The sequence below is a fragment of the Solanum dulcamara genome, chromosome 12, assembly GCF_947179165.1.
Source record: "Solanum dulcamara chromosome 12, daSolDulc1.2, whole genome shotgun sequence".
Lineage (NCBI taxonomy): Eukaryota > Viridiplantae > Streptophyta > Magnoliopsida > Solanales > Solanaceae > Solanum > Solanum dulcamara.
Window position 1 is genome coordinate 61,442,677 of NC_077248.1, and position 15,380 is coordinate 61,458,056.

General features: G+C 36.5%; 1 protein-coding gene and 1 pseudogene across 1 annotated transcript; both read left to right on the forward strand.

Annotated features, from left to right (window-relative positions):
• The first annotated feature begins 71 nt into the window (after positions 1-71).
• LOC129877705 (probable serine/threonine-protein kinase WNK4) lies at positions 72-2,651 on the forward strand. Its single transcript, XM_055953234.1, has 3 exons — positions 72-673; positions 2,212-2,247; positions 2,340-2,651. The coding sequence occupies exons 1-3, from the start codon at positions 609-611 to the stop codon at positions 2,485-2,487; spliced, it is 249 nt and encodes an 82-aa protein (XP_055809209.1). The 5' UTR covers positions 72-608; the 3' UTR covers positions 2,488-2,651.
• LOC129877706 (probable serine/threonine-protein kinase WNK4) lies at positions 2,619-4,898 on the forward strand (annotated as a pseudogene).
• The last annotated feature ends 10,482 nt before the right edge of the window (positions 4,899-15,380 follow it).

Below are 15,380 nucleotides of genomic sequence, written 5' to 3' on the forward strand. Positions count from 1 at the left end.
ATATTTACGTCACATTATGGAATATACAAAAACACATCAACTTAAATCAAACCTCCATTTTTTTAGGTTTATCCCCTTTTTTTTTCTGATCAAGATTTATTATTTTTGCTTAGTGTTGCCTTTTTGAACATTTGAAAAAAAAGAAACACCTTCCCAAATTTGTTGATGTTTTTTTTTTCAATCACAATTGAGTAAAATCAATTAGCTAGGTGGGTATGTCTTGAATGAAGAACACTTTTAGAAATTGGTTGTACAATGGAGAATTATGTTATTATGGTCATGGCAACAAGAACCCCATCAGTCTGCATATTTCATTCGACTAATTGGGTCGATCTCAATGATGCTCAGTGTCGATTCCATCGACAATTCTTCTTCTTCCTCCCTGGCCTTTTGAGACATGTAAATATGTCACATTTTCTTGAAGAAAAATCCTCTTTTGCCTTTGAGTAAGGTTGTCTCTGTTCTTGTTCTTCCTTTTCCTCGTCGTTGTCGTTATCGTTGTTGTCTTCTCTTGTTGTTTAACAGAATGATTTCTGGGGCTGGAATTGGAAATGAGGACCCTTTAGGATGTTGTATAATTAAGAAAGGTGGATCTTTTGATTGGGCTAATGATCAACCACCTTACTTGCAAGATGACTATGTTGAGAAAGATCCCAATGGACGATATGTTCGAGTAATTTTCTCTAATCCCAACTGATTTATAGTTCGTTTTACGCATAAATGTTGTTTACATTTCTGTATTACTCATCCAAGTTTTGATTTAGGGTGTGTTTGGTAAGAAGAAAAATGTTTTTTCTAGAAAATAAATAGTATTCTCAAAGTATTAGTATATAATCTAGTAGGAATAGGGATGTGAGGTGGTAGGGATAGGGGTTGGGGGGGGGGGTGAGATGGGGTGCATTGCGGAGGGTGGAGAGGAGACAAACAATATGGAATGCCGGTTGTGTGTAGCTTGTTTTTCTTACTTCTGCTAGAGAAAATATTTTTCGAAAAAATTGAGAGCAAGTTTCAAGTACCTAGGGTCAGGTATCCAAGGTACCAGGAAGATTGAAGAAGATGTCACGCATCGTACTAGGGCAGAATGGATAAAATGAAGGCTCGCTCTGGTAAGTTCTACAGAGTGATGGTTAGGCCGACTATGCTTATATGAGGTAGGAGTGTTGGCAAGTCGAGAATTTCCATTCCAGAAGATGAGAGTAGCTGAGTTGAGGATGCTGAGATGGATGTGTGTGTACACTAGAAAGGACAACATTAGGAATGGTGTTATTTAGGGACCCCCGTGGAGGATAAAATGCCGAAAGTACAGTTGTGATGGTTCGGGCATTTGAGGAGGAGATGTGCAGATGCCCAAGTGAGGAGGTGCAAGAGGCGGGCCGTTGAGTGCTTAAGAAGAGGTTGATGTAGGCCTAAGAAGTATTGGGGTGAGGTAATTAGGTAGGACATGGTGCAACTTCAGCTCATCAAGAATATGACCCATGATAGGAGGGTGTGGAGGTCGAGAATTAGGATACAAGGGTAGTTGATAATCGAATATTAGTCTTGTATTTTCGTACTCTTAGATTCCTATTTTTATTTATATTTGTTGTTTCTTTAGCCGTGAGTATTGTATTTTTGTGTTGTTCTTCGTGCTTGTTGTTATTAGAGTCTTTTTCATTCATTGTTGTATGTTGTCTCCTTTGATTCAATCACTGTATTATTTGTTGTTAATATTGTTCCCTGGTCCTTTATTTCTAGCAAGACTTCTTTACTTCTAAAGGTTTTGGTTTAAACATGTTGTCTCTCATTAGTTGCCAAATGGTAAGAGTTTAAGAAATGGGAAACTTTCAAAAAGGATGTAAACTAAAGTTAAGAAAGGTCATATAAAAGAGTCAAAGCCAAAGTATTTAAAAGACAAAATTCAAGATATATATGGTGGAAGGTCAATAGAGAACTATCCAAGCAGCTTAGAAGGAACCTTTTTTTGCGACAAAGGTCTTCCCGGGCTTATTTTATCAGGGGCATGCCTCACCTTGAGATGAGAGGGAAGGTCTATTTGACTCAAACCCGTGACCTGATCTTGAATCTTTCACATGTTTTTCAAACTATTCGAGAAAAGGAGTGATTGCTCACTAGATGGAAGGAAAGAATAAAGTTTGATAAAAAAATGTTAATTAATCATTTGCATCTCTATTGACAGTCCTTTATAGCACCTGCTCTTGTTTTCTCTTACAGTATAATGAGGTATTGGGCAAGGGAGCATTCAAGACTGTATGTTCTTTAACTTTGTCTCTTTTTTTGGTTTTCACTTTGATCTCTGAATTTAAGTTGTTTGTCTTGTTCTTGAATTCTATTTTTTTCAGCTTCAATGCATTTGACTTACTTGAGGGTATTGAAGTTGCATGGAGCCGAGTGAAAATTGAGGACGTAATGCAGTCACCAGAAAGTTTGAGAAAATTATATTCAGAAGTTCATCTTTTGAGACAATTGAAACATGACAATGTAATGTAGTTATATGATTCGTGGATTGATGACAAGAAGAAGACAGTGAGTTTGGGAACCTGAGGCAGTGAGTTTTTCGTCATAGTTTCTTCATTTGCTTATCATGTTCTCTTAAAATGATCATGTATTCATCGATGTAGATATCGTAACAAGTACAAAAGTGTTGATATGAAGGCTATAAAGAATTGGGCAAGACAGGTTCTTCAAGGTTTGGAGTATCTCCATAGTCAGAACCCGCCTATCATTCATAGGGACTTGAAATGTGATAATATTTTTGTCAATGGAAATCATGGGGAAATCAAGATTGGTGATCTTGGATTGGCAACTATTATGGAGCAGCCAACTTCCAAGAGTGTTATTGGTATGGCTGTTTCTTATAGTACAATTTTAGACGAGATTTCCTTCTCGAATACTGACTTTATTTATTGCTATGCAACAAAGGGACCCCTGAATTCATGGCCCCAGAGCTCTACGATAAAGAGTATAATGAACTAATAGATATATATATTCCTTCAGAATATGTATGTTGGAAATGATAACTTTTGAGTACCCTTACAGCGAGTGCAAGAATCCTGCCCAAATTTATAAGAAAGTTAGCTCAGTAAGTTCAATAATTTGACCGATGTTTTAATTTGTATTCTGTCATTCTGTCGATATCTAAAGGAAATTTGCATTATCAGGGCGTTAAACCTGCTTCCCTCAGTAAAGTTACTGATTCTGAAGTCAAAGCATTCATCAAGAAATGCTTGGTTGCAGCATCGGAGAGATTGTCAGCCAGGGACCTCCTGAAAGATCCGTTTCTTAAATTTGAAAACTTGAAGGAGTCAGTCGATAATCAAATTGAGTTACCCAAGCAATGTCCTAGATCCTTGAGTTTGTCGAAACCTTTACCTCATTCCATGGATGTGAATATAGAGTCTAACCAATCTATATGTACAGATTCTAGCTGTGGAAGTCCTAGTGTTCCAGGTTTGGAATTCCGGAGATGCCATCAGAATAAAAAGGGCAGCCCGGTGCACTTAAGCTCCCGCTATGCGCAGGGTCCGGGAAAGGGTCCGACCACAAGGGTCTGTTGTACGCAGCCTTGTCTTGCATTTCTGCCAGAGGCTGTTTCCAAGGCTTGAACCCGTGACCTCCTGGTCACATGGCAGCAACTTTACCAGTTAATTTAAATTAATGGGGAAGAAGAATGATGCCAAGTCAATTTCGTTGACCTTGAGAATTAGAGATCCTGCTGGTAAGTATATCTGTTATTTTTTGAGCATTGTGGAATCAGATATCCTCTTTCTTATTCCAAACATTGGGTTATTGCGCAGGTAGTGTAAGAAATATACACTTCATTTTCTATCTTGAAACTGATACTGTACATTTAATCGCAGCTGAGATGGTTGAACAATTGTAGCTAGCTGATCATGATGTAGCTTTTATTGCTGACTTTATTGATTACCTAATAATGAAGATATTTCCATCTTGGAATCCGTCTTCTGGTGATCATTCTAATGGAGGGAGAAATCCAAGCAAACAACCTCAAGAAAGCCTAAACCTGTCTTCAAGTTTGTGGCATACAGACGTGAGTACTGGTTGCCCGTCCAAGTCTATAATAGGTCACCAAGGTGTTATTTCTGACTTTAACATGGAAACTCAAGATAGTGGTCGAAATTCAGATGAAACTTCTCGTCATGTTACATTTGCTTCTCCATCTCGCTTGGCACTTGTGGATGATGGAAAAATTCAAGGATCAGTTGTTTCTAGAGTACTAATGTCTGAAAATGATGCTAATATAAAGACTGCGAATTCATTTGCATGCTCTGATGATCATATTAATGATGGATATCCTAGAAGTTGTAGTACAAATATTTCGGAGATGTATTTCAGGTACTTGTTTCACGATGAATGGGCAATGTAGGGAAACAACAATGATGCTGCAAAATACGTACAATCAAATGATCAATATGGAAAGGATTCAGAGATGACTTATTCAGATATCGACAGAATTTCAAGAGGCATGAGTTTGTCAAGTGGTTCTTTCTCTTCTTTAATCGAGAAAGATGAGGATACAGAGCTAAAGTTGGAGATGAAAGCAATTAATTTGCAATATCAGTAGTGGTTTCATGAACTCTCGACAATGAAAGAAGAGGAACTGGAAAACTACAGGAAAAGATGGACGACAAAGAAAAACTTGGCACGCAACTAATCGAGAGTGGATGCATTGCCAACTTTCATCAAATATCGGTGTTTTATCTCATCGATTAATGATTCTGATTGAAGGCTAGTGTAAACATTAAAATTATATTGGATTTAAATCTGTAAATTATATTGGATTTAAATCCGTAAATTAATTTGGACTATATTAAATTCAAGAAAATAATCCAAACGATGTGGCAATTCAAGTCAAATTAAATGAGCCACTAAAATTATACCACGTGTCAAAGTTATGTGGCAATCCAGGTCAAATTAAATGAGCCATTAAAATTATGTCATGTGCCAAAATTATATGGCAATCCAAGTCAAATTAAATAATCCACTAAAATCATATCATGTGTCAAAGCTATGTGGCAATCTAAGTCAAATTAAATGAGCCACTAGAATAATGTCACATGTATATGTGACATTTTCTGATCAATCAAATTAAGGCTCTTCACCAAAGAAATCTGATTGGTCAGTTCAAACCAACCAATTAAATCACACCCACATACCACTCACTACAACTATAAATAGGGGTCCTCATTATTCTCAGAAGGGGATGGATTGGAAGAACAAGAAGCAAGAAGAGAGCTCGTAGATCAAAGGTCGTAAATTCTCTACAAAGATACAAAGTTCAAGTAATCAAATTCAAGTTCAAGTTCAAGAACAAAGGCAAATAACAAAAAGTTCGAGATCAAGTTTCTTGTTCATACTTATTACTCATCATAACCGTACAAGTGTTCGTGATGAGTAATTCAAATCCAAATTTGAAGACGAAGATTCAAGATCAAGTTATTCAAGCCCTTGATTCTAAATCAAATTCAAGTTCAACATATTTCATATTATTTGAAGAATTAGAGGATTATCATACAGATTGTAACACGCACTACATTTTGAAATCAATTTTTCGGTCTTGATTATTTATTTTTCTCGGCTCAAAAATTTGTTGTTTACAAATTTTAGCATGCACAGTGGGACCATCTCTACCTCTCATCTCTTTACATCGATCATCAAACCTCAAGAATACTTAAATGGAATCTAAAAAGTTTGACTCCAGGACTATTGTTGCTAAGGCTATTGATTCCAAGTTTTCCTCTGAAGTGGAGAACATACTGGATCATACTATGGAAAGTTTGGGATCCATCACTAGGAACAGGGCAAACTTGCTAGGACAACAAGCACTTCAAGTGTCATCCGCATCAGTTCCTATTTTTGATCTTCCATCTTCAAAGGGGGAAAGATTATTTCCGAATGAATTGGAAGAAGGAAAGAATATAGCTGATATTGTTGAAAAGACGTTGGCTCGACTTAGTCCTTTTAATACAAGAAATTACACTATTCAAGATGAAGATGATGTCTCGATAACTATATCTTCCCCAGTCACTCCACGTAACTTATTTCAAATAAATTTTAATTTGAAAAAAAATCCGTGCTTTACTCCATCATCCATAACGGTCATCCAGCGATGATGACTAATGCCTAAATTGTTGAAGAACAACTGACAAGTTTTACAAAGGCAATTGAAGGTCTAACAAAATATGTGCAAGATCAGGATAATCGAATTGTCAAATTGACAAACAGAGTTGAAAATATTATGGATGGGGACTCAAGTCATGCACCTGGAAAAAGTCCCATGATACAAGAAAAAGGAGATTCAGTTACAAAGCAAATAAATGTGGGTGATGAGTTGCAAGTATCCGCTGAAGGAGGAATTTCCATTCATCGACTGAAGGACTTCATTATGGGAACTATCAAACATAAGTATGATGTGTCTTCAAAGTCATCATTTACGTATGCAAAGCCATACACTTCAAGAATTGATGTTTTGAAGATGTCTGCAGGTTATCAACCTCCAAAATTTCAACAATTTGATGGAAAGGGAAATCCAAAGCAACACATTGCCCATTTTGTTGAAACTTGTAATAATGCTGGAACATATGGAGATTATCTGATCAAACAATTTATGCGCTCCTTACAAAGAAATGCCTTTGACTGGTATACGGATCTCGAGACTAGCTCTATTGATAGTTGGGAACAACTTAAGCATGAATTTCTCAATAGTTTTTATAGCACAAGGCGTACTGTGAGCATGATTGAACTCACAAATACACGTCAATGGGAAGATGAACATATCATCAAGTTCATCAACCGATGGAGAAATACAAGTCTCAATTATAAGGATAGGCTTAGTGAAATTTTTGGAATAGAAATGTGTATTCAAGAAATATGTTGGGACTTTGTTATATCCTATAGGGTATTAAACCCAAATTATTTGAGAAACTAGCCACACATGTTCATGATATGGAGTTGATCATGTCTGCAAGCGGGATTGAAGGACCACTTATTTATGAGCCTCGCAAGGAAAAAGACAAAATGGAGGTAAAGAAAGGAGGAAAATCAGCACCTAAGTTTAGAAATAAGAGTCGATGAATGTTAATGTCGTGCCTTTGAAAGTGGCTACAAATCTAACCAAGAATCAAAGGGTGAAGACCACGAATTTCTAGAATAACGCTGGTAGAAAACTGACTTTGAAGGAAATGCAGGCAAAAGAGTATCCTTTCTTGGACTCAAAGGTCCCAGCAATTTTTGAAGAGCTTCTGGCATTAAAACTCTTTGAGCTACCTGAAATGAACTGTCCAAATGAGGCTGGGAGGACTAATAATCCAAATTGCTGCAAATATCACCGTTTGATGGGCCATCCTATTGAAAAGTGTTTTATCTTTAAGGAAAAGATCATGGACTTGGCCCATGAAGGAAAGATATTATTTAAAGATGAGAAGGAGAGTTCAAATCAAGTCTCTATCACTTTTGGTTCACTCGACCCCATAGTTCTTTGCAACTTTGTTCAAATACATAATGGTGGTGATGTCCTAGCCACATCACCACCAAAAATAATTAAATTTGGTGACTTCAAACTGATAGATGTTAACGCATCATCGCTCATTCCTTTGATGAATGAAGTAATAGGGAAAGATAAACCTCTAGAGGAAAATCAATCTTGTGATGCTTATACTGATGATGAAGGATGGATTTTAGTGAACGACTAAGACATTGTAAAATGAGATTGCAAAGAGAGCCAAGTAAGCAAGTGACGACCAAAAATGAAGAAACTACCTAAAACTCAAGGGGTAAAGAAGAATGTGAAGAAGTCAAGAGATGGGGGAATTACTATCAAAAGCAACGTTCTCCGGTGACATTAGATGAATTCTTGCCAAGTTGGTTCCGTGAAAAGATTTCTCATTGTGACACCAAGGCCTTGTGTTGTAACATTGATAAAGAAGAGACAATGGGAGAAGTCTCATCGCCATCATTACTCCCATCACATGAAGGCCCTATCAAGTCTCACTCTAAAGAAGGGGACACTTGTGATGCGAAGTTTACATTCACTAATGATGATTTTTTATTGGGTGAAGTGTTGCATAATCGTCCTTTATATATGGTAGGTTTTGTGTGTGGACATAAAATAAATAGAATTATGGTAGATGATGGATCTGGGGTCAATATTCTCCCTATCCATACTGCGAAGGAACTTGGAATCCCGATAAATGAACCGTCTGAAAGTCGTCTGATAATTCAAGGATTTAACCAAGGGGGACAGAGAGCCATTGGTACTGTCAAATTAGATATAATGATGGAAAATATGTGTTCGAGTGCATGGATGCATGTTATTGACTCAAAGACCTCGTATAATATCTTGTTAGGAAGGTCATGCATACATGAGAATAAAGTGGTACCATCCACCTACCATCAATGTTTCAAATACTTTGAAGATGGGGTTCAAAAGAAGGTAGTTGCAAATGATGAACCTTTCACCGAGACAGAAGCGCACTTTGTTGATGCAAAATTCTACTTAAAGAATCATATTTCAAAAGAAGTCAAAGTTTATAACGCGATACCTGTTGATGTCACAAAAAAGATTGATGTAGCACCTGATAATGCGAGGGTCATGATTGAAAAAATAAAATGCTTTCATATATGAGTAAAGTACCTAAGATAAGTGAGTCATCTTGAAGTAAGAGAATGATACATATTTCTCACTACGTCCCAAAGACAAACAAGGTCAAGATCCCACCCTCTACGTTGCAAAGTAGCAAGTTGACATTTCCTATCAAGCAAATTGATGCAATCAAATCACCTTCAAAAATAATAAAAGGATTTGTCAGAACATCGAATCATGATTCATATGAATCCCTTCCTAAAAAGTGTACAAATGAGGGTTTTGACCGAAATGCATATAAGTCGTTGGTGAAAGCAGGATACAATCCCAATGCAGCTTTTAAAGTAGGGAAGCTTCCAAATAAAGTTATTAAAAAGGCAAATCATGGCCTAAATCTAACTCAAAGGATGATGATAGAGAGAGGGTATGTTGTCAAGCAATTGCATGAAGGCTTGGGTTACAAACAACCTTCGCCAGTTTGAATCTCTATAAAAAGGATGAGCATCAACTGCATTACCCCTATCGAAGAACCTATGATGTTCAACAAGAACCTTTTTGTGTTTGATCGACTTGGTGGCATAACTCCTAACGTTTCTGTATTTGATCGGCTAATCGAATCAACTCCAAAAATTTTAGTATTTGATCGGTTAGGACCAATGAAGAAGAAATACAAGCGCCAAGGAAATTATAAAACAATGGAAGAACGGGTACATGCTCGAGAGCATAATTCACCCAAGAATTGCCCTAGTTTGATTCCTTCTAGAATGAGGCGAGAAACAAAACTTGTAGTTTCATGTGGAGATGTCTTGAGAGCAAGAACTCATACCATAGTTCACACTATGGAGTGAGATGAAGATGAAGAAAGTGTGGGATCATCAAATCACATCACAATTTGTGACGAGGAAAATACTTCACTATATGCAAAAATTGAGGATGGGTTTGTTGACATTCATATATGCCAACACATATCTTTTAATGATGGTGATCCTCAAGAAGATGAGGATGTTGAAGATGCGCCACCTGAACTCGAGGAAGGGATAAAGAATACTGTTGATGCATTGAAGGAAGTGCTTCACTGGATGATGATGAAGAGAAGAAATATATTAAGCTGCTTATGGAATTTAGGGATGTATTTGCTTGGAGTTACAAAGAGATGCCAGGATTAGACCCTAAAGTTATAGTTCATCGTCTTGTTGTGAAATGAGGCACGCGTCCTGTTAAACAAGCTCAACATCGCTTTAGACCTGAACTGGTTCCTTTGATCGAAACTGAAGTTAACAAGCTCATTGAACCAGGTTTCATTCGTGAAGTCAAATATCCTACATGGATTTCAAACATTGTACCTATAAAAAAGAAGAATGGTCAAATACGAGTTTGTGTTGACTTTAGAGATCTTAATAATGCATGTCCTAAGGATGAATTTCCTCTTCCAATCCCTGAGATTAAGATTGATGCCACAACTGGATACAAGATAATGTCTTTCATGAATAGTTCATCTGGATACAATCAAATTTGCATGGCACCAAGGGATGAAGAACTTACTGCATTTCGCACTCCTAAAGGTATATATTGCTACAAAGTAATGCCTTTTGGTTTAAAAAATACTGGAGCTACTTATCAACAAGCCATGCAGAATATTTTTGATGACATGCTTCATAAAACCGTTGAGTGCTATGTTGATGACTTAGTGGTGAAATCAAGGAAGAGTGATGACCACTTGGAAGATTTGAGAATGGTGTTCGAACAACTTCGAAGATACCAACTCAAAATGAACCCTTTAAAATGTGCCTTCAGAGTACTTCGGAAAAATTTCTCAGTTTTATTATTCGACATTGAGGAATCGAGATTGACCAAGATAAGATAGATGCTATTTTGAAGATGTCTGAGCCAAACAATATTCATAAGTTAAAAAGCTTACAAGGAAAATTAGCATATCTTAGGAGGTTTATCTCAAATCTGACCAGGAGATGTCAACCGTTCAGTCGCCTTATGAAGAAAGATGTTCCTTTTAAATAGGACCAAGCTTGTACCAATGCTTTCGAGAACAGAAAATCTTATTTGATGAAGCCTCCTGTACTTGTAGCTCCTATACCTGAAAAATCATTGATTTTATATATTGCAGCACAAGAAAGGTCAGTAGGAGCACTTCTCGCACAAGAAAATAATGAAGGGGAAAAAATGCCCTATATTATTTGAGTAGGATGATGACACAAAATAAGATCAAATATTCACATATTGAGAAGTTATGTCTGGCATTCGTATTCTCAATTCAGAAGATGAAGCATTACTTCCAAGCTCATATTGTACAACTTATCTCTAAAGCAAATCCTATCAAGTTTGTTATGTTCAAGCCTGTCTTAAGTAATCGACTAGCAAGGTGGTACCTTCAATTTCAACAATTTGAAATTATGTATATATCTCAGAAGGCAGTAAAAGGACAAGTGCTAGAAGATTCCTTGGTCAATTATCCAATTCCGAATGATTGGGAGTTACTAATGAATTGCCTGATGAAGATGCAATGCTAGTGGAAATTCAACCACCTTAGAAGATGTATTATGACGGTGCTGCACATCATGAAGGAGCCGGTGCTGGAGTGGTATTTGTCACTTCCCATGGAGAAGTTTTTCCATACTCCTTCACTCTAATACAACACTGCTCTAATAATATTGATGAATATCAAGCACTCTTACTTGGTCTTGAAATGGCTGTTGATATGAAATAATTACAACTATAAGTTTTTGGGGATTCAAAGTTGGTAATCAATCAAGTCTTGGGTAATTATGAAGTAAAGAAGCCTGAGTTACTCCCATACTGCAATTATGCTCAAAATAAGATAGGATGGCTTGGAGAGGTGACTATTCAACATATCCCTAAAAAGGAAAATAAAAAGGCTGATGCGTTGACAACTTTAGCTTCTGCATTAGTATCGCTTGATGAAATGTAAGTTGTGGTTTGCCAAAGATGGATAACTCCGCCTCCAGATGAGCATGAAGAAGAATTTTGACAAGTTATCGCCACTTCGGAGGCTGAAATCAAAGATTGTCGACAACCAATAATAGATTACTTGTGTTATGGAATATTGCCAGAAAATCTTTAAAGAAGGACAGAAATTCAACGACGAGCCCCTCGTTTTGTTTACTATAAAAATACATTTTACAGGCGGTCGTTCAATGGAGTTCTTTTACAATGTTTGGGGCAGATGAATCTACTCAAGCTATGGAAGAAGCATATTCTGGAGTATGTAGAGCACATCAATCTGGGCAAAAACTTCATTGTACCATAAAAAGGATGGGATATTACCGGCAAACCATAGTGAAAGATTTTCTGGATTACGTCTGAAGATGTAAATTTTTCCAATTCCATGTAAATTTTATACATCAACCCCCAGAAGTATTGCACCCAACGATTGTCTCATGGTCATTTAAAGATTAGGGTTTGGATGTGGTTGGACCATTGCCTAAGTCCTCTGGTGGACATTTGTAAATCCTAGCTGCAACTGACTACTTCTCAAAATGGGCAGAAGTTGTTTCTCTTAGAGAAGTGAAGAAAGAGAATGTTTCTAACTTCATTTGAGTCAATATTATCTACCGTTTTAGTATTCCTCGATACATATTGATAGATAATGGCAAGCTATTTGCTAACAAGTTAATGATGAAGATATGTGATCTTTTTGGCTTCAAGCAATGCAATTCCTCTATGTATTATGCGACTGCTAATGGTCTCGCTGAAGCATTTAACAAGACACTCCGCAACTTGTTGAAAAAAATTGTTATCAATTTTAAAAGAGATTGGCATGAAAGAATGAAAGAGACTCTTTAGGCATATAGGACTACGTATCGCATGCCAACACAAGTGGTTCCCTATTCTCTTGTTTATGGAGTTGAAGCAGTCCTTCCACTTAAGCGTTAAATCCCATCATTGCGCCTTGCCATTCAAGAAGGACTCACTAATGAATAAAATGCTCGGTTACACCTTGAAGAATTGGAGGCTATTGATGAAAAAAGACTAGAGGCCCAACAAAGTCTGGAATGTTATCATGCTCGTCTAGCTTGATCTTTTAATAAGAAGGTTCGTTTGAGATACTTCCAAGTAGGTGATCAAGTTCTTTTTGTAAGAAGGCCTATTATTACTTCTCGTCGGTCTGGAAGCAAGTCTTCTGCTAAATGGGATGGACCATATATAGTACAAGAAGTATACTTAAGTGGCGCTTACAAACTGGTTGACTCAGAAGGATTATGCCTTATCCCCATTAATAGAAAGTTCATAAAGAGATACTATCCTTGAAGAAAAGAAACATGTTCCTTAAGGTACGAGCATAAACTGCATGTTACTCCTGGCCCGCAAGAGTATTGTCACGACCTGACCTAGGACCTAGTCGTAACACAGCGATCGAAACTCTAAAGGGCTCCAACCAAGACTTTATACATATCATAAGCATACATAAGGTAAAATATAAAAGCAGAAACATCATAAGGAAGTCTAAACCATGAATAGAAATCTAAAAATGATTTATGACAACATAGACTCAAGCATATGTCCAACTAGATGCCTCTAAATATGAGTATAGGCGGGGGATAAGACATGTCCCTAGATCACCCTCAATGTACAATGTAAACAAGAGTATTTTAAAAAGAAAATAGTAACCAACTTGAAACTAGTCCCCAATCAATGATGACTCACCACAACACATTCAGATAGGAACGCCTACTAGTTACGTGGACGATAAGGATCTTCAACCTCAACCCCTACATTATGAGATAATGTAGGAAAAAGTATGCATTAATAGGTTGGAATATACTAAGTATGAGGGCCTGACATACACCATAAATCATGGAATACAAAGGTCAAGTAAATCACATGATAAGTTGGAATATGTAAAGTCATGAGAAAAATCATATTGACCTAAGCATTTAAAAGCATAAGTTCAAAATCATAACATACTTAAGAAATCATACATATGTGGGATAGGAACCATAACCGACAATAAGACCATGTGAGCTATAACGTAGAATCTGATGATACCCACATCGAGAAGGAAGAGGCTATTTTGCCAAGGTAGACTGCTAATCATGAACATGTGCTATTTGTGGATCCACTAACTAGGACATAAAGGCAACCTATGGTGGCACATAGTTTATGGGACATAAGGCTGCTACTAAGGCTTTTGGTAGGTCCCCCACCTCAAGTTCGCTCAGTGCTAAGTCAAATCCCACGGAATACATACATAACATAAAATCATAATATCATATATCATAGTCATGATCATAGGCTTGAAATCATAGAATAGCTCATTTTCATAACATATTTGTAATGTGAGAATTGTTCTTTCATCATTACAATCATATTTGCATAATTCATATCGTTAGGCCTTAGGTCACCACATAGAGCCCTAAGTAACCTTACTTCATAACTTGCATGCAATTCATACCTTGAAACATACTTATAATTCATGATCATAATGAAAAAACATAGTCATAATTCATACTTTGAAAATTCATGACCATAGCTTGAACTTGAAATTAGGGTATAACATGAATGCATGATCAATTGACGTGAAAATCATGAAATTAACTTGAAACATGCATGATCATAAGCTTTATATCAGCCCATATATAATCCATATAGATAATATCATTTAGAAGTATAATTGAAAATACTCATAATTTGCACCTTAAACCCTTGAAATCAAAATAGGAGAATTCATGGAAAAATTCTTCAATTTAATTCAATAACCATCAATTTATATCAAAATAGACTAATGATCATACTTTAAATAAAAATTCATGCAATTGGAATAGAGATTATAAAATCCATAAAATATCATACTTTAATTTGATAGAAAACCTTGAGAAATTGATTGAGCTTCATGGATGAAAGGATCCATGAATCAATACCCACATACCTTGAGTGAGAACACAACTTAATTTGGAAGAACTTGAGAGTTTTGATGGAGAAATTGAATGAATTTGCTTGAAGTCTTCAATGGAAACTCTTGAGAGCCTTTTTATAGAGAGAGAAATATTTGATAGATGATTGTAGAAGAATAAATTAAATTAGAGGTTTAGGTTAACTTATAGAGTTGAATTAGGTCCTAAAAATGTTTAGGTTCATTAACTAATAATTTGGAAAAAGTCTAAAATGCCCTAAAAAACTTAAATTCAGCCAGAATTGGTCCTGTTGCGGACCACACTATTTTGTGATCTTTTTTGAAAAACTATCTTCCGATCTACGGGTCTTAAAAATCCACCGAGGCTATTTTCCCGCAGGTTTTGACCCCCTGATCGATATTTTAAACTCGGATTTTTTCAAAAAGTCTAAGGATCATGCGTTACATGAGCGGCCGATTTCTAAGGCATTCTTTAAGGCATTTTGTGGCTATTTGTGAGGGATGTTACAAGTATAAATTGTGCACGGCATCAAAAAAATATCTGCGAGATTGAAAATCTCGAAAGAGGCGTCCCAGGCAAAAGTTAGGACACACAAAAAAAATCACTCTTTCAGAACTACGTTATGACTTGATCCTCTTCGCTGAGGTACATAGGTGCTTAGAATTACATTTTGAGTTCAGTCGCATGAGTATCCAAAAAACACATAATCTCTCTTGACCCTCCTCATCGAGGTCCATGGTGCTTAGAGTTACATCCTAAGTTTAGTCTCATAAGTTCAAAAGAAATGGGGCACACTATTATTTGAGCATCACAATGTTCTTATAGATTGTCATATATAACGTGTGAATTAGAGAAGGCCAATCAAGACAGAATTTGAATTGACTTCAAAGAAA

Excerpts from the sequence above, each read along its gene's own strand:
- LOC129877705 (XM_055953234.1), top strand. The coding sequence starts at position 609 with ATGATCAACCACCTTACTTGCAAGATGACTATGTTGAGAAAGATCCCA. Across the intron at positions 674-2,211 it reads CCAATGGACGATATGTTCGA|TATAATGAGGTATTGGGCAA; the intron begins GTAATTTTCTCT and ends TTTCTCTTACAG. Across the intron at positions 2,248-2,339 it reads GCAAGGGAGCATTCAAGACT|CTTCAATGCATTTGACTTAC; the intron begins GTATGTTCTTTA and ends TATTTTTTTCAG.